The 19,694-nt window shown below is 42.2% G+C and overlaps 1 protein-coding gene across 7 annotated transcripts in view; it reads right to left on the bottom strand.

Annotated features, from left to right (window-relative positions):
- The window catches only part of CA10 (carbonic anhydrase 10 (inactive)), a 437,425-nt gene that overhangs the window by 263,897 nt on the left and 153,834 nt on the right, over positions 1-19,694 (bottom strand). For 4 of the 7 annotated variants that reach the window (XM_089771875.1, XM_089771876.1, XM_089771874.1 and 1 more), the window contains exon 5: positions 7,497-7,639. The exons of the other annotated variants lie outside the window; for them this stretch is intronic. In XM_089771875.1, coding sequence (XP_089628001.1) covers positions 7,497-7,639 — 143 coding nt within the window. The remainder of the gene's footprint in view (positions 1-7,496; positions 7,640-19,694) is intronic. 7 annotated transcript variants of the gene reach the window in all.

The raw sequence follows: 19,694 nt of genomic DNA, 5'->3' as shown, positions 1-19,694 counted from the left end.
AAGAGAATTTAATTGAATTATTTTAGAGCCATTATGGTCTCATGCTTCTGAATCAGATCAAACAGGCATGTAGCTTCGATGGTTGTGTGAACAAACTAAATTTGCATTTAACAATGGAAGATGTCAGGAAATAATAACAGCACGCTCAAATATGTTACTGGAATTGCTGCAAAAGCGGGACCTGAATCATGTTTCCGCTATGCCAAATTCTCAGTTGATTTCAGCCTTCCTGAAAGCCATCTTCTTAAACCTCCCTTGAACATGGTTGTCCCCCTATAAAGTTTTTAGGCCTAGGATAGTTTACTGTATTTTTTAAAAAGTAATTACAATGTTTCTTCGATTTTAAAAGTACAAGAAAATCAGTTGCCCTTTTACATACCTGAAAAAGACCAGCTATGTTCCTGTTACAAGAACTGATAACTTCACCTGAACCTTCCCCTCTCTAATCTACATCCATGTACCGTAACCGCTAGTTTTTGAAGATTGTATTTAATTATTTTAATTTCACTGCACTACTAGTAGGTTTTCTGGTTCGCTACTATGGGTCTAAGCTAGTGTTTCCTTATCTTAACTCGTGGTTGGAACTACGAGAAATCCTATTTATGATCTCTTGTTATTTGCACTTAATTTTCTTAGTATCAATTCCATAAAATCCCCTACTGCATAATATGATAATCACAGTTAAGTGTTCTCAAAGCAACTCCTTGGCTGATATCTGGGTTCATTGCCCTGTAAGCTTAAGTGCTACAAGCCACATAAAAGCCACCTTTTTCAACACGGAAAAAAAAAAATCTAGCTCCTGCCAAACTAAATCCTCTGCGTAAAAGGACCATGAAGACTTAAGCAACAAAATCTGTTGAAATATACACTGTGAAAGATAAAACCTTTCCTCCCATCTTAGAGCAATGACAATCAATTCAGTGAACAAAGTGGAGAACTGTTCAGGAAAATGTCTGGATTTTTCCCCAATCTTAAAATCTGAAACCAAAAGGACTATTTGTTATTCCTTTTGCTCAACATTTTTATCACTCCAAGTTCTCACAAACAACAATACTCAACGCAAAACATATCAGTGGTTAAGAACTGATGTATTCCAAGCCCCAAAACAGTAATTCAAGCCAATAAATAGGAAAAATAAATGCATGGAGTTTACTCCAGTTTCACATTTGGACAGCATCACACCAAAAAGAATGCTAGATACTTCAGCTTCTGCCTTCCAACAGAAAATTCAAGCAAAGATTTCTAGATTGACTTTTAGCAGCTTCGGACAAGCATCAAATCCCTTGGTAGAATTTCAGTAGAAGAACTGCACAACTCACCCGGATTTAAAATACTATGAGAGCTAATGCTCAGATTCAAAGGCATGACATACTCTTCTGGGTGTCAACCACAGCACTGCTAAAGTAGCAGCTATGCCGGGGTTGGGAAATAATTTTTTGAAGGAGAGCCACTTCATGAACTTCAGAAGTAGTCGCAGGCCTCTGGCGGAAGGGGCAGCTTCAGGAGATTTCACATGCTCCCCCCACCCACAGACTCTTATTGGCCTGGGGGTGGGGGAGCACATGAAGACTTGGCCTCCTCTCCCGCACAACGGCAGGGGAGCGCAGTGGCTTGAGAAAACCATCAGCTGTGTTGAACAGCTAGCAGTTTCCTCTAGGCAACATGAGCCCATGGCAGCAGGAGACTTTGCATGCACCCCCTCCCCCAGGCAAATCAGGGTCTTTACCCCCTGCCCTGTTAGGGGCAAGTGGCACCTAGAGACAACTGCCAGCTGCTGAAAACAGCTGGTGGCCCCCTCTGGTGCCATGTGCTCCTGGCAGGAGGGAGGAGACTTCGTGCACTCCCCTGTCCCCAGGTGTCAATTGGCCTGAGGGCGGGGGAGTGGCAGAGAGGCCACAGGCTGAATCAAAGGCCCTGGCAGGCCGGATCCAGCACACAAAGGCTGTCTTGTCCACCCCTGAACTACCGTATTTTCCGGAGTATAAGGCGACTGGGCGTATAAGACGACCCCCTAATTTTCCAGTTAAAACATAGGTTTTGGCCTATACTCGCCGTATAAGACTACCCCCCCTTCCGAGGCAACACCATTTAATAACATCAGATTTGATTTAAATAATTTTAATTAAAATGGTTTTGACTTACCGGTACTTAAAATCCTTCAAAATCCTCATCATGTTCATACAAAGCCTGCTCGGATTGGCAAAGGTTGTAATAGCCCGCCTCTCTGACTCAGCCAATCCGAGCAGGCTTTGTATGCATTAATAGATGACACCGCTTGCCGTGATTGGCTCAGCGCGGTACATACAGTATCAGCACAGGGACATTCTGTATGTAGCCTAAGCTACAGTACCGAATTAGGGCACATCCAGCAGGCTAAAAGGTAATAATAGGAATGTTCTGTATGTAGCCGAAGCATCAGTATGTTTATACCTGGTGTATAAGATGACCCCCAATTTTTGGGGGATGTTTTTTAGTATAAAAAGTCGTCTTATACGCCGGAAAATACGGTATGTTGTAATTCCCAATGCAACTTCTTGAAAGTCATCAAGTTTTCTAAAACATGAAACTGCACTAGGATTCATATATCTAGAGTCATGAGGGGAAACTATGGATTCTGTGAATCACAATTTGTACTGAAGCTGGATCAATGCAGAGTCAGATAAACATGCCCATAGCCGGATGCTTCCTTCCCTATACATATAGCTTTCCTTTATTTGCCAGTTCATGGGTGTGGGTTTATGGATCAAGTCTCCTTCCTGCCCAATGTAACTTTCATGCCATGGGACCTGAAGGCCCACCATCCCCCCAAGTCATGAATACAAAAACCTAGTCACAATCTGGCCCTGAGACTAGAGTTTCTTTTCTACCTTCACAGTTTGCCCGTTTTAGCAGTTTTTTGTAGAGGCGCGCACCACACACGCACACGTGTGCGCGCCAAATGCTGATCTAATCCATGATAGTAGCACATATTCTTATGTGCATGAGGCAAGCACGATTTGGCCCACTGAAGTAACTCCCATGACACTACTTCTCCTGCAGTGTTTTATTAATACCAGAGTTGGTCAAATAATGTAATTCCCATCCTATGGAAATATCTGAGATTGCCAAATTTTGTGGTGTTATGAATTAGGATGAAAAGTAGAAATTTTGGAGTTTTTCCCATTAAATGAAATATTTTGTTTCAACATTATGAAGCATGTTGTGAAATTTAGATACAACTGTTTCAACTATTTTTTATAAATTGTAGCAAAACGTAGAAGTAAAAATAAACATGCAATGTTTTGACTGTAACAAATGAAGAATTTTCATGATTTTGTATAGAAATTTTTGATGAAATCAATACATTCCCTGAAACATTTGCTCTAGTCACAGCAGCATTTTTCAATGGAGAAAAGTGTTCCAATGGAAAATTTCTGACTAGTCCTAATTAACTGAATTGACATAATTGAGTAGTGCATTTTCTCATAATTTGTCACAGATGAAATTGATTTTCAATTCTGTCCATATAAACATTCAGAGCCTCTATGGAAATATATTAAGGACAAATTTAACATGTCCCACATTGTTTCCAACAGCAATGCGCAAAAGAAAAATCACTGCCCAAAACAAGAGGTGAAGATAAATCACTTCAGAATATCTATATCATTGGTTAGAGACTCTCCATCCTCTACGATCTTGGTTGTTCTATTACCTCACATTGTCTATTCATCCATATTATTCCATGCCACTAAAGGTCTGAACAAAATAAGAGAATTACTGTACCGATGTATGTCATGAAATATTAAAATACCATTTTAAGCACTCTTCTGTTAATGGATAATTTATTCTTTCATAACATTTTATTTCTGTGATTGCCAACAGGCTTTACCACATCAATATATTTTATTTTAAAATTAATCTTGAAAAGCACCATACCTACATTTGGTTATTTCCTGTGTTTTTCTTAAACCTTTAGCTGAATACACATTTCTTAGGAGCAATAATTCATTCAGAGTAATCATTAAAATCAGTTTCTGCCTGAGATATGCTTTCAAATAACTACTCACTTTTGAATGGCAATTTTGATAAAAATGACATTTTTAGAAATGAATTGAATATGGCTCAGACTTCATCTATGCATTTTTAAACATGTCTGTTCCCATTTGCAGAGTTTTGGGGTGGGTTTCTTTAGTAATCTATGTATATTTATTTTTGTTCTTTTAACAAATGTAAAATGGAAAGAATCAGATAACACATCACAGCTTCACCAAGAACTAAGTGGACACTATTACTATAAAATTTGTATAATAAAAGAAGTCCTTAGCTATGTTACTAATACCACATTAGATTATTAAAACTGAAATGATGCTTACAATGTAATTTACTTTTCACTTTTTGCATTTGTCTCATTTTCTACGTCGCACATAAAATAATTTCATTTCAGCTTAAAGGATTCAGTTCAACAAAGCACATATGCAAATGTTATGTATTTTGCTGAACCAGAATCGTAAATAATTTCTGACAAATTTTACTTCAAAGTTTTTAAACATTAGTAACAATGCTATGCAGGGCTGTCCCTAAGGGGGTGCAGAACCCCCCCCCCCCCCGTGCCCCAGGCACAGGGCCCTCCCAGCCTCTTCTCCACCCTTACCTAAGCCTCTCCTTCTCCACCTTCTTGACCCTTCCCCTGAGCTACACGAGCCAAGGTATTCACGGTTGCTTAGCACAGGATAGCAGCAGGGGTCCCCTCCCACTCCCCTGCGGCAACAGGAAGCCAAGCCAAGCCAAGCCAAGCCAAGCCAAGCCAAGCCAAGCCAAGCCAAGCACTTTGCTTTTTGCTGTTGTGTGAAGAGCACAACGGGCTAAGAGAAGGCAGCAGGACAGAGGGGAGCAGGCTGCCAGGCCACTCCGGCTCTCACCAATGTGCTGAGTGTAGGAGCAGGGGAGTTCGAACCCCTTCTTCTTCCCTACGCCAGGCCCCAAGGTAATCCTCTGGGACCCTTCCATAGGAAATTTAAGGCACCTGCGGCAGGACCCCCCAAACTGTGGGGCCTGGGGTGGCTGCCACAAACCATCCTATGGACAGGACACCGCAGAACCACAGTGGGATTTGATCCTGGCACAAGCCGGGCTGCCTGCCTAACGAACAGCAGTCCCTGTCTGTGCAGGGTTCCAACTCCCCACTAGGATCCTCCCCTGACCCCTTTGCTGCCTCTAAGAGAGAGGCAGCAAGAGGGGGGCAGAGACTATGCTGAGGGGAACTGGCTTTTAAGCCGGTTCCCTCCAGCACTGGCTCCTGCTCCCCTCCCCTCTGCTGCCTCTGATGTAGAAGCCGTAAGTGGGGAGAAGTGCGAGTAGTCAACTCAACTACCCAGTAAGCCTCGGCTATCGGATAGTTGTCTAATAGACTACTATCTTACATCCCTATCTGTACCCCACCCCCTTGCCGCTAGCTCCCTTCTGCACCCAACCTCAATCACAGACCCTGCACCTCCTACATTAATATCATGAAAGAGTGTAGTCCATGACCACTTTCAAACTCTTGGAGTGGCCTCCAAAATCATTGCCCACCCCTGAGCTGAAAGCTAATCCAAGCAAGCTTGATCTATTGGAGTAGGCATGCCAAACACTCTGTCCCAGGCGGAGGTGAATGAGGAGGACTGAGGGTGGTTTTCCCTTGCACCTCTGTATAACCTAAGCACAGTGCACAAGGATATGTAGGGCACATACTTGGGTTAAAATGGGCATTGTTACCTCAAATCTCCATTTGAATGTGCATGCACACTAACTGAAGGAGGGAGTAATACTGGAACAATTTACTGAAGATTTTTGAGGTCACCATATGTCCCTACAAAGCGTCACTGTTTCTGTATCTGCATAAGTAATTGACATTATAACATCTTAATAAGGTTCACAAACCCCTCAATAGTCATTCTGACAAAAACCCAGCGCAGAAAAAGAATACACCACTTGTTAGTGATATTGAAAACCCAATCAAATTAAAATAATTATAGATAAAAAGACAAATCAACCTGATAATGAAAAAAATTAATACAATAAAATTCAACAATCCCTCAACGAAGCATAGAGGGTTCGAATGGAGAATCAGGTCTATAGTTTTTAAAATGCATGCAACGTAAAAGCTGCAATTTATTAATAGATTGTGTAGCCAACGTTACCAACACAATGAAATATCCTGACAGAGATATTTACCAATTGCCTCTGATAAAACATGTTTCCCTTAACTATTTTATATTTAAATTGAGATGAAAGCAGTTTCAACCATATCTTCTAGTAAGCATGAAAATCCTCTTAAATTCACAACATTGAAATAATGTGTAAATATAGTTCTCTCATGGGCCTGCCCTTTTCATAATATCTAATCATCATGCAAAGTAAATCAAAAGATAATACAGAAGAATAAAAGGCAATGATAGAAAAGGTCAGGAGGTGACTTACATTACCAAAACATACAACCTGTGTTATGGAATTGTTAGTAGAGACTCTGTAGCTAAGGCTACATTGAGATTTGCACTAATATCCGTCCTGTTTCATACTTCAGTAACACAGAGTGTAATCTCCAAATTGGCAGAATAATATTTCAGACAGCAACTGAATTTTCCATGTAAATCATTTTTTGTTTTTGGAAAAATATTATAAATTGCTAAATTTGCAGATTTAGATTAGAAAACCAAGCTGTTCTAGTAATTACACTGCAAATACACCAATGGGCCAAATCTTGCTCATCTTATTCATGAACATAGTCTTCTTGAGTGCGGGTAAGTAAGGTAAATTGTCATTGACCCATCTTTTCCATCTGATCTAATGTGTCCTAAAATTTATTATACATACCTGTGTATTTTTTCTAATCAGTGTATGGCAGAGATGCTTTGCTCCAGTGTAATTTGTTTTTAGGAGTACAAATTCCGATCATCTCTAGAGTATTTAGGAGAGTAGACTGTTTTCTTAGACGTATAAGCCTGCCTCTTTCTCCCCAGCTTCCAAAGTGAGCCAAGTAAAACCTCCATTTCATAACATTTAAAACTTGAACCTTCTTTCCTCTTTACTTACAGAAACATTACTACACTGATTTCAGTGAGTTACTCCTCATATACACCAGCGAAAGAGGAAAATCAAGTTTTCTAAGGCAATATTTGTAGTCCTGAGTCTTTAAAATCCTACTTCTCTTGCAGGGCAAATACCACAGATTAGAAGCGAGTTTCTATAAACGACAAACACACTACTCACAGGTGACTTTAAAGGAATCAATATTATGTAGCAATTAAGAAGTGTGTCACGAGACCCAAAAGTGTATGGTTTTAATCACTGGTTTTGATCACCCAAAAGTGTATGGTTTTGATAACCATGTGTAATTTGCACAGCATTACATTTGTTAATCATTCTGCCTAAGAGCTCATTGATATTACAAAACGCAAATACTTTATAAATACAGGGAGTGGCACATATTCTTCATCTGTTAATTGTGTTTTTATATCAAGACATGTCAGAAAATTTACCTTTCTGCCTCCTGTGTTTATACGAAGTGGAGTTAAGAAAGGGTCAAAGATCATATGGCTGGTTTCTATATTGACTGGTGATTGCCTTTTTCCAACAGAGCAGAGATTCCAGGCTGAGTTCACCAATCCCCAAAAGGAAGGAACTATAAAAGGGAGAAAAAAAAGTTTAAGAAAGTATCTGGAGCGAGGAAGAAAAATCCACACAAAACAGATGTGGAAACAATTAAATAGCTTCTTGTATTGTCTGGACTCACAATATAATCAACACTCAAGAAAATTAATCAAGTAACTGAATTTTAATGCATGATACAGACACTCAAATCTGAGATGAGACATTTTAATATCAACAAAGGAAATTTTCTTTGGCCTCTCTTAAGCTATGTGGAGTTAATCATGCCTCATGTACCTGTAAATAGTTCATCATCATTCATGGTATAGAATGTTTGCTTTTTCTCAACAGGTACTTGAATATCTCATGTCCTTATGCTCATTTTACATGCATAGACTGCACTTATTCCTTGGACTGAGGCCAAATATAGCGACTAAGAAAATTAAAACAGGTTTCAATATTTAGTACATGTTGACAATAAGAATAATGTATTAGAAAAAATAGGGACATATCACTATTCCACAGAATATTAATGTTCCATAGAGAAGATGAATCAATCTCTTTTTGGTTCACACAGTTCACATACACTTCCCTATCCTCCCCATTTAAGGCCTTAATTTTTGAAAAGACTAGGTTAGAAACATCAGACCTCATTGGCCAGGATGTGCATAAGATCTCAGACTGGCAGCTTGACCACTTGCTTCCCTTTATTGAGTTTAGGACAACATTCATGAAACCAAAGGCCAGAAGTCACCACTGTGATTGTCTTATTTGACTTCCTGTATAACACAAACCATAAAACTTCCCCAACAATTCCTAGACAGATCTTTTAGGGCTCATCTAGAATACGCTAGAGTGTCAAAAGAGGATATGCAAATTCTGTAGTTTAGATGCAGCTTTCTTGGAGACCCCCCCCCCCCGCTTTGTCAAAAAGCCACATAAGCCTCATTTTTTAAGGAAGAACGGCTTTTCGACAAGGGGGGGGGGGGGGAGTCACCAAAAAAGCCACATCTAAACTACTTTCACTTTCAAAAGTGAGATTGGAAGAAGATATGCAAATTCCCACGGAATTTGCATATCCTCTTTCGACACTCTAGCATAGTCTAGATGAGCCCTTAGAAAAATATCCAATCTTGATTTTTAAAATGGTCAGCGATGGAGCCGTGCTGGCCTCCACTTCCCAGAGCTCCCATTGGAAACAGCAGCCCCTAGGAGCTCTGGGGGGCAGGGCTGTGGAAGGTCAACGTCAGACCCTGGGCTCCACACGGCGCTGCTGCTTAGAAAAGCCACGTGCAGCCTGGGGCCAGCTGGGGTGTCCACTGGCTGCACGCGACATTTCAAAGCGGCAGCACCGCATGGAGCCTGGGATCAGCTAGGGACTCCCTCACTGCCCCCAAGCTCTGTTCAGCACTGCTGCTTTGAAATGCAGCATGGAGCCCGGGCTCAGCAGGTGAGTCTCCAGCTAATCCCGGGCACCACAGGACACTGCTGCTTTGAAGTACCCCCTTGTTTTCCCTCTACCCCTTGCTGCCTCTTTCTGAAAACACAACTCTGCTACCAACTACCTTTGGCATGGGAATCAGAAGACTGAACAAGCACTCTGAGTTTCCAATTCCCTGCAACCAATTCAAGGAAAGAGGATGGCCTATGACTTACAATTTTCTTCCTCAGAGAAGTTTGGCTCAGATGGAAGAAGGCTGTTTATAACTGGTTTGAAAAGTCTCCCCAAATAAGTTTATAATCATACTTTGGCAGGGGTTGGCTCCTTCCTGACTATGAGAACACAGGTGCATCATCCTCCCCCTTGGAAGCACCATTTCTCTCTGCCTTCTCTGTGCCTCCCCAATTTTACATGCCACAGAAGAACTCCTAATTATACTAATGACTGAGGGACCGCTTCAAATGATCGAATTTTACGAAGTAGCAAAATCAGGAACAAAATGTACTTGTACAAAATATATTTTGGAAATTGTAGTTTAGTTTTAAATTAGGTGTCGTGCTTCCTAATTTACTATTAAATGCGCTGTAGCATAATTTCTGGGAAACAAGTGACATTTTAGTACTACAAGGCCTCATTACTCTATTTAAGTTGTCTGGAAGACAGAAAACTCTCATTTTTTCATGCGGGTTATATGCATTCAAGTTTAGCCAAATTCTCATTGATATATGCTAGTAGTATAGCAACTAAAATAAGACTTTTTGCATTACCATGTGCTAATGCAAAATGCATTAGTACTAATGGCGGGACTTCAAACCTATAACTTCAAAGGGTTGGAATATTCATTAGGAGGTTGTAGCTATTGGAATGGCTCCTCAGAATTACTAAGATTTCTGAAAATGAAATGCAGTTGCTAAAGGGATTAAAGACTATACAATGAACACGGTACAATTTTTTACAAGCTTTACAAAAAGGTATTTTATAGATGATGGATAATGCAGTAAAGAACAGCAAGCAAAGTACAGAAGTGGTGGCTTTCATGTTGGCCAATTATTTCAAGAATTAATGATGAACCTAGGAACATCCAGAAAAAAAGAGCATGGAGGCACTATGAAAATGGCTACCATAAGTGCTTATTTTATTATGCTCTTTGTAATTTTGACAGGGCAACCTTGCACCTTATATGCTGCCCGTCACAAAAATGACACCATGTTTTATATTAGTGTGGTGCTCAGCAAAGATTGCGTGCATCACCATGACATTAAATCTGTCTTGCAATTTCTGATTTTTTCTTTACTGCCAAGATGGTTCACTCCTAAGAGCCATACTTATAAATGTATATAGCTGCCTCTATTTCATTTACCATTGCCCTGTCTTCTTTATTTACATTCCCAGGGAATAGAAGGTTGCCCTGGAGTCCTTTCATGAGTACAATGACAGTCTTAACTGAGCAAGTAGTGTTCCTCAAGGGCAAATCCTCCATTCTGGGTTGTTCTTCACGGGATAAACATAAGAAATGGAGCCAGGATTCCCTGTGCATAATGACAGCAACTGCCATCAATCTACAGCAGTGACTTTCAATCTTCTTTCATTCGCAGACCTCTAAAAAGCTTGGGATGGACAGGCAGACCTCTTTTGACATCTTAGCCTGCGGACCCTTGGTTGTAAACCACTGATCTAGAGGCTGTATTTGTTGCAGCTACTGTAGCTTGCAGAGATGATCTGGCTATCATACTGCCTTCATCAATAAGGGCTTAGAACAGTACACAGTCTTCCTGAGTGTCTGTCCAAAAATTCCAAAAACTTAAGGGTAACTAAGGAAATCATAGTTTGCAAGTTGCACCTGATAACAGAACTATAGACTGAAACAAATATTTCTCTCTCTCTGTGGTCCAAGTATTTGGCCTGCTGAAGAGGTACATCTTCTCTGTCTACTCCTTTCTATAGCAGCCTGAACAAGCAGGGAGTTGGGACAGTTGTGTGAAGAAAAACTGCTCTCTGGGGCAGAATAAACTATTTATTTCCCACCCAGTAAGTTGTGAGAGCATTTGATACTGAAGCATGCCACACCACTTTGGCTCACTCTTGGATAGCCTTGTTGCCTACTCTCGCAGGCCTTGTATTCTACAAACCATCCAGGAACCTTTGGAATAATTCTTGGATTTCTTTCAGGGGAACCCAAGGGGTTTTAACAATCCTTCTAAACAACCTCTGAAAGTGTTTGTGATTGTTCAGTGACAAATGTAATGCCGAGGCAATTGTCTTGTCAGGAAAGAGAAGACTAAATGTCTGATAATTTGCCACTAAATCTGGCTTTTACTTCCTCCTCCCATGGGTTCCAGAGAAAATTCAGGTTGCCTCTCAGTGGAGAGGGATGGTAAGAGTCTCACTGAGTAAGTCCACATTAAGGATAATACCTGTATGGTTTCACAGGCCCCAGTATAAACAGTGGGAAGAATCCAGTAGGGGTTTTGGTGGACCCCAAGGCATAGAGTACCAGGATTCCCAGGGAGTGAGGTAACCCAGCTTCCATGGCTGGATCAGGCCCCAGAAGATTCTAGAACATCTCTCTGTGCTGCTGGCTCTTGGAGGAGAGGACAACTGAGGAAGAAACAACCTGATTAGTAGAGGGAATAGGAGACTGGCTTCTTTCATAATGTTCATGGGCTCAGGGTGTCATGAACACCCTTGTAAGAATTGTTTCTGATAGTGACTGATTAGAGAGTCAAGATCTGGCAGGGTGGTGATGTCTTCTAAAGTGTCATATTTGTGGGGTCATTGGGGGTCTTCTCCCTTTAAATCCTCCATGTTCGTGCTGATGATATATGGAATGTCAGTCTGCCCTTTCCTGGTACCATCAGTGTTCCAATTTAAGCTCACAAAGCATTTACTAATTTGATGTTGGAGAATCACGTCTTGGAAAATAGAAGGTTCCATCTCAGACCATAAGATAATAAGAAAGTGCTCGAGATGGTCCATGATTTTTCTTATGCTTTTGGATCAGAGCACAGGCACAGACCAAGAAACTAATACAAAGAATTTTTAGTCTCCGGCACAAGGAACACATGCATATCAGTGGAATGCACAAGGAGAACAGCACTTGAAGAAAGGACTGGGTGGATATTGGAAGGCTAGGTAGCAAAATCTATGACTAGCGCATGTTGTGATGGCATAGTCAGGGTTCCCCCGATCCTGCACCCCTGTAGCAGCCAGAACAGTCTCCACCAGCCAGCAGAATAGAGAAGGGTTTATTGATTTTCCAGAATACAGCACAGCATAGATGTGATATGGCAATAGGAGGGGGGCTAGGATACTCCAGACCCCTTAAGGCGGGGTGCCTGAGGCCCTAGTCTCTAAGCCCCCTCCCTGGGCTGTCTCCATCATGTTTCCAGCCCCAGACAAACTCTTCCTGCCACCACATACTTCCTTTGTTCCAACCTCCTTCCCTCCCCCGAGTCAGAACCAGTCACGGCAGTGTCTAGCTCCCCTGCTGGGCTGTGCTCACAGACAGGGCCAGAAGGGGACAGCCCAAGCGTAGCGACCAGCAAGATGCCCCACTACATCGCACGTGTATATTACTGCCCTCTGCTAGATGGAATAAGAAAAACTCAACTGTGGGAGGTAAGAGGAAGAAGGATTTTCCATTATACAACTAAATATTTGTGGATATGCATTTGGATCAGGAAGATCTATTTCCTCCCCCTGTTACTATTATGAATAGTAATCTAAAAATAAAAAGTCATATAAAAATGGAAAGTAGGACAAATTACAAAGGATGAATATAGGCAAACAACACAGGAATGGAAGGGCAAGATTAGAAAGGCAAAGGCACAAAATGAGCTCAAACTAGCTACGGGAATAAAGGGAAAGAAGAAGACTTTTTATAAATACATTAGAAGCAAGAGGAAGACCAAGGATAGGGTAGGCCCACTCGTCAGTAAGGAGAGAGAAACAGTAACAGGAAACTTGGAAATGGCAGAGATGCTTAATGACTTCTTTGTTTCCGTCTTCACTGAGAAGTCTGAAGGAATGCCTAACATAGTGAATGCTAGTGGGAAGGGGGTAGGTTTAGAAGATAAAACAAAAAAAGAACAAGTTAAAAATCACCTAGAAAAGTTAGATGCCTGCAAGTCGCCAGGGCCTGATGAAATGCATCCTAGAATACTCAAGGAGCTGATAGAGGAGATGTCTGAGCCTCTAGCTATCATCTTTGGAAAATCATGGGAAACAGGAGAGATTCCAGAAGACTGGAAAAGGACAAATATAGTGCCCATTTATAAAAAGGGAAATAAGAACAACCCAGGAAACTACAGACCAGTTAGTTTAACTTCTGTGCCAGGGAAGATAATGGAGCAAGTAACTAAGGAAATCATCTGTAAACACTTGGAAGGTGGAAAGGTGATAGGGAACATCCAGCATGGATTTATAAAGAACAAATCATGTCAAACCAATCTGATAGCTTTTTTTGATAAGATAACAAGTCTTGTGGATAAGGGAGAAGGGGTGGATGTGGTATACCCGGACTTCAGTAAGGCGTTAGATACGGTCTCACATGATATTCTTATCAATAAACTAGGCAAATACACTTAGATGGGGCTACAATAAGGTGGGTACATAACTGGCTGGATAATCACACTCACAGAGTAGTTATTAATGGTTCACAATCATGCTGGAAAGGTATAACTAGTGGGGTTTCGCAGGGGTCTGTTTTGGAATTGGCTCTGTTAAATAGCTTCATCAACGATTTAGATATAGGCAGTCCCCGGGTTACGTACAAGATAGGGACTGTAGGTTTGTTCCTAAGTTGAATCTGTATGTAAGTCGGAACTGGCATCCAGATTCAGCCGCTGCTGAAACTGACCGCCAGTTCTGACTTACATACAGATTCAACTTAAGAACCCCAAGCTTCCCCAAGTCAGCTGCTGCTGAAACTGATCAGCGGCTGATTCCAGGAAGCCTGGGGCAGAGCAACTTACCTCGGGCTTCCTGTAGTCAGCACTGGTCAGTTTCAGCAGCGGCTGACTTGGGGACGCCTGGGGCAGAGCAGCTGGGGTGCTGCTGGGTTGCTCCAGTAGCACCGCTCCTCGGCGCTACTGAACCAACCCAGCAGCACCCCAGCTACTCTGCCCCAGGCGTCCTGATTCAGCCGCTGCTGAAACTGACCAGCAGTGGCTGAATCAGGACGCCTGGGGCAGAGCAGCTGGGGTGCTGCCAGGTTGGTCCAGTAGTGCCCAGAGCGGCGCTGCAGGAGCAACCGGCAGCTCCCCAGCTGCTCTGCCCCAGGGTCCACAACAAAAGCCTGGTCTGCTGGGGGGAGGGGCACACTAGCTGCGGCCCCCCCCCCAGCAGACCAGGGACACGGGGAGCAAAGCGCTGTCGCGCCTCTGAGGCTTTGCTCTGGCAAAGCCTCAGAGGCGCGGGACCCCGCCGCGGCTACGGCTTCGCTCCCGGTGCCCCTGGTCTGCTGGAGACGGCCTCCAGCAGACCAGGGGCACCGGGAGCAGCTTTTCTCGCACCGGAGGTCGAGGTGGCGGATCGCTGCCTGCGAGCTCCGGGGCGAGAAAGCCCCGTTCGTAAGTGCGGATCCGACGTAAGTCGGATCCACGTAAGTCGGGGACTGCCTGTATTGGCATAGAAAGTACACTTATTAAGTTTGCAGATGATACCAAGCTGGGAGGGGTTTCCAACTAGTCTGGAAGATAGGGTCATAATTCAAAATGATCTGGACAAATTGGAGAAATGGTCTGAGGTAATCAGGATGAAGTTTAATAAAGACAAATGCAATGTGCTCCACTTAGGAAGGAACAATCAGTTTCACACATACAGAATGGAAAGCGACTGTCTAGAAAGGAGTACGGCAGAAAGGGATCTAGGGTTTATGGTGGACCACAAGCTGAATATGAGTCAGCAGTTTGATACTGTTGCAAAAAAGCAAACATGATTCTGGGATGCATTAACAGGTGTGTTGTTAGCAAAACACGAGAAGTCATTCTTCCGCTCTACTTTGCGCTGGTTAGGCCTCAGTTGGAGTATTGTGTCCAGTTCTGGGCACGGCATTTCAAGAAAGATATGTAGAAATTGGAGAGGGTCCAGAGAAGAGCAACAAGAATGATTAAAGGTCTAGAGAACATGACCTATGAGGGAAGGCTGAAAGAATTGGGTGTGTTTAGTTTAGAAAAGAGAAGATTGAGGGGGGACATGATAGCAGTTTTCAGATATCTAAAAGGGTGTCATAAGGAGGAGGGAGAAAACTTGTTCATCTTGGCCTCTGAGGATAGAGCAAGAAGCAATGGGCTTAAACTGCAGCAAGGGAGGTTTAGGTTGAACATTAGGAAAAAGTTCCTAACTGTCAGGGTGGTCAAACACTGGAATAAATTGCCCAGGGAGGTAGTGGAATCTCCATCTCTGGAGATATTTAAGAGTAGGTTAGATAAATGTCTATCAGGGATGGTCTAGACAGTATTTGGCCCTGCCATGAGGGCAGGGGACAGGACTCGATGACCTCTCCAGGTCCCTTCCAGTCCTAATATTCTATAAAGTCCTCAATGGTAGGAGCCAAAGAACTCAGTACTATGACAAACATGTCCAAGATGGTCATAGCTTTTGGACAGTAGCAGCAAAACTTTAATCAACTGATCACTCACATTATTAGTGTAATTTTAAAAAATGAAAAATGATTGACAGGATTTAGCAGGATATACACAATATGGAAAAATAAGACAATAAACTTGCATTTTGCTCACAAACCAAGTTACTATGTTTCACTAATGAACTTGAGTTTGTCAACGGTATTTAACAGAGAAATAGAATTGCATAGCTCATGTAAATAAATTTACATCACCCTCTTTATAGGAGAATATTTTAAATCTATCATGGTCAACATCCTGAAGCACACAACACCCTACTTTGCATAAGGGTAAAGCTACCCTCTCATGCTAATTTGTATGCAGTCCACACAGACACTGCAATCTCATTTAAACAAGGTTTTCTAGATATTGGTAATTCTGCCAAAAGGTTCAGTATACCAGTCATGTCATCCCTGCCATCAGCTATAAATCCCAGTAAATTCCCTTTGCTAAAGATCCAGTTTGCCATAGAAATGCGCCAGGCATGCATAATATGTTATTCACTTTTCCAATGCAGGACCCTGGCCAGCTCAAAGTATATCCATTTTTCAGAACTGAGGAATAAAATGGAGAAGTTAAGAGTCTAAAGCTGGCACAAAGATGACTGGTGATGATTTTGACAGTCTTATTTGAATACTGGATGAAAGGGGGAAATCATTTTTATTAGGCATATGCAAAGATGCTGGAGACATTTATCCATGGCCTGCACTACACTGCAGCTGCTGTTTTGATAAATTTGCTGATAGCATATTACACTTTGGGATCAGCATACCACAACAGAATTAAGAATTCTGATCCCTTTTACCAAATTTGAACATGATGTGGATGATAGATCAGTGTCCAGAAAACTAAATAAAGGATAAATTGCTATTCCAGTAGTGATGTATAAAGGAATACTGACTAAGTAATGCCTCTCTCCCCACCAAATGGCAATCAGGGAACAGAGTCAGGTACTTCTACTCCTTTTATAACTATAACAAATACCGAGCTAAATATAATAGCCCAAGTTTTTGGCACCATTCAGGTATGGCCACAAACCAGGAGCATATTGATAGCACACATACAACACTGTGCCTATATTCTGGCAGCCTCTTTCTTTCCCTCCCAGTTATTCCTCTTGGGGCTCAGAAGAATATGTATTTGGACTCTGATTAAAAAAAAAATCCAACTTTAAGCCAATGTTTAAACTTGGTTGATTTCAATAAGACTAAGCAAATGCAAAAGTACACTGCTGAAGCGAGGTTTCAAATGTCCAGGTCACAGATGTCTTCAGACCCCTAAGCCCACTCCCAGAATCTCTCTCAGCATCCATGGAGCTCTTACAGACAGTTTCTGGAGGAAATCAGCAGGAGTTAGAATTAGAGCAGAATACTTCCACCTTGTGTTCCTCTACCTGGCTACTACTTTTAGAGCATACCAACAGGCAACCTATAGCTAGAATTTGGCCCATTGAATCCAAGAAAGTATTAGAAGCACCCTGCACGGATTTGTGACAATGAAATACTTGTAGACTGAAATGGACATCCTGACACAAAGGGGAATGGATTCTATGGCAAGTTCATTTTGCGTACGCTGCTCCAGACACAGCTCTCCCTAGAACTCACAACAGGACAGTGCACCCTATCCCAGTTCCAGCTTTGGACTACATTTGTCTGCTACATTCAGACCCTAAATATAAAGTTGCCCATTAAGTGACCAGTGTCTGCTGTGAAAGCCTTGAAGGACATACTCTACCTGGTAGAAAAAAGTCTCACCCCATCACCTTCCAAACACAAAGCTCTCAACTTCACAAGCTATGGAGAGACGAAAGATATTTGCAGTTACTTTGAAGTATGCCTGCAGCTGGTGAGATGCTGCTCTGCGGGGCTTCTGCATCAACAACATAATCCTCACTTCTGAGCCATAAAACACACAAGTTTTTATTTAAAATTAAAATCACATCTCTCTTTCCCTCCCATCTGCTGATTTACAGTCCCATTCTCAGTCATGATTAATACCTGTTAGGACACATTAATAATATGTTTCAAGTCTAAAAAGAATCCTAATGTTCCCTCCCTTAATATTCCAGCTCACTGCTCAGATTCACAGCCCTCCCTGTTTTCTGTCCCACTTCATAGCTTACAATTTTTATTAACCCTTTCACCTTTGCTCTGCTGCTGACCTCTTTTACACCTCCCATAAATGCTGTGTCTCAGTGTAAACATTTCATAAGTGGCGAACCTTGTACATATGATAGCAAGAAAGAGAGAGGTACTTTAGCCAGCAAGGAAGCATTTATAATTTATAATAAATACATGTTGTGCAAATGATGTCTCATTCCCAATAGAGCACAATTACATGACAGCTCCAAAATATCCCAAAATCTCTCCATGTTGATGCCAAGCTCACAGTTCAACACCATTTTTTACATGAAGTAAAATAGCATATTTCACAAAGACTGCTTTTCAGGATGCATAAGGGGGGCCTTGAAGGGAGGGAGGCAGGCAGGCAAGGGGGCTCCTGCAGTGGATAAGGTACCTGCCTTCAGAGCCAGAGGTCAAGGGTTCAAGCTCAAAGAAAGAGCTAGTGAGGTAAAGAGTAGCACAGAGAAATTAATATTGAAGAAGAAAGAAATTTAGACATAAGATATGCTGTTAGAGGAAGGATGGCCCATTTGTTAAGGTGCCAACATATGTATTTGCATCCTTTTTCCACCACAGGCTTCCCGCGGGACACTAGGCAAGTCACTTAGCCACCACTTGCCTGTTTCCTACTTGTAAAAAAAGCCACAATAGCAGCACTGCCCTATTTCACAAGGGTGGTGGTGAAGTTAAGCACATAAGAGTTGTGAGGCACTCAGGTATTATAGCAAAGAGGGCCACGTAACTACCTACAACCATGTCTTCACTACACAGTTAACTCCACTTGACTCCTCTCACATCAGCCTTATTTCAGTGAGAATGGTCACAGTGTCAAAGACCACAAGCAGCAGAGTGATTCAGTAGCTGACAAGTTAGGGAATTCACAGGCCACAGTTCGATGCAGCCTAACAAGCCATGCACTGAGAGGTAAAACCAGCCATATATGCACAGTAAGGGGTTTTGTATGTGTATAGGACTCACATTAGGGACAATTCTCAAGTTAGAACCTCAGGTTTACTAAGCAGCTGTAGCCAGCCAGGAACCCCCCCGTAACATCCATCTTTGCTTGCCTGGAAGCATACAGGGCACACACAGCAGTAAAATCAGCATAGTCTTTGAAGCCTTGACAGGAGGCCCAGATATGCCAGCTCACCCAGTGACCCTGGACAACTGTAAGCAGAGATAAGAGGGTGGTCGAATTAATAGCTGAGCAAGAGGATGCCGAGGAGTGCCCTTGACTGAAACCCATATTGATACGATAACACACTCGTGCGGGGGGAGGAATCTCCCACCCAGAAAAGAATGTCCAGTACTCCTAATTTAGTTCTCTCTCTCTTAAAAGTGTAAATTATTTGAAACTCTCTTGTAAGAACTGGTGCCACAAAAACAGACCAGTACAATTTGGCATCTTAGATAAGAAAGAGGATACGGGCCCCCTAGGGGTATAAAGGTGGGTCCAGCAGCACACTCACTCTGAGCTTCGATCTGCCATCTACCTGCTGGTCGGGTTAGGTGTTTGACCTCCCGAGGTTCCATGGGGACGCCCACCTCGTATTTATCTTTCTGAGGAATTGAGGGACCGACACTGGCCTGACCCACTGGAGTTGAGAGGCACAGAAGGGGGTAAAAATTGTACCTGGATGTGTCCTTTGTTTAAGTGTATACATAGTGTTAGAGATCTTTAAAGATTAAGCTGTCACTTGCTACCATTATTTTTTATCTTCCTTTTTCCTTTGTAACCATTTTAAGATGTATATTTGCTAGCAGTTAAGAAGCAGAGCAATAGCCATTGTAACCACATGCTTTATAAGCCTTTTTAATAAACCTATAACTGGTTAAGTTTTAACCTGACTCCTTCAGTTGCTGTAACAGAACCAAGCACAATTTAAAAGAACTCCAGCCAGT

The sequence above is a fragment of the Pelodiscus sinensis genome, chromosome 20, assembly GCF_052426305.1.
Source record: "Pelodiscus sinensis isolate ZL-2025 chromosome 20, ASM5242630v1, whole genome shotgun sequence".
Classification (NCBI taxonomy): Eukaryota; Metazoa; Chordata; order Testudines; family Trionychidae; genus Pelodiscus; species Pelodiscus sinensis.
Note: the sequence above shows the minus strand (reverse complement) of the source record. Positions and strands in the feature narration are given on the sequence as shown.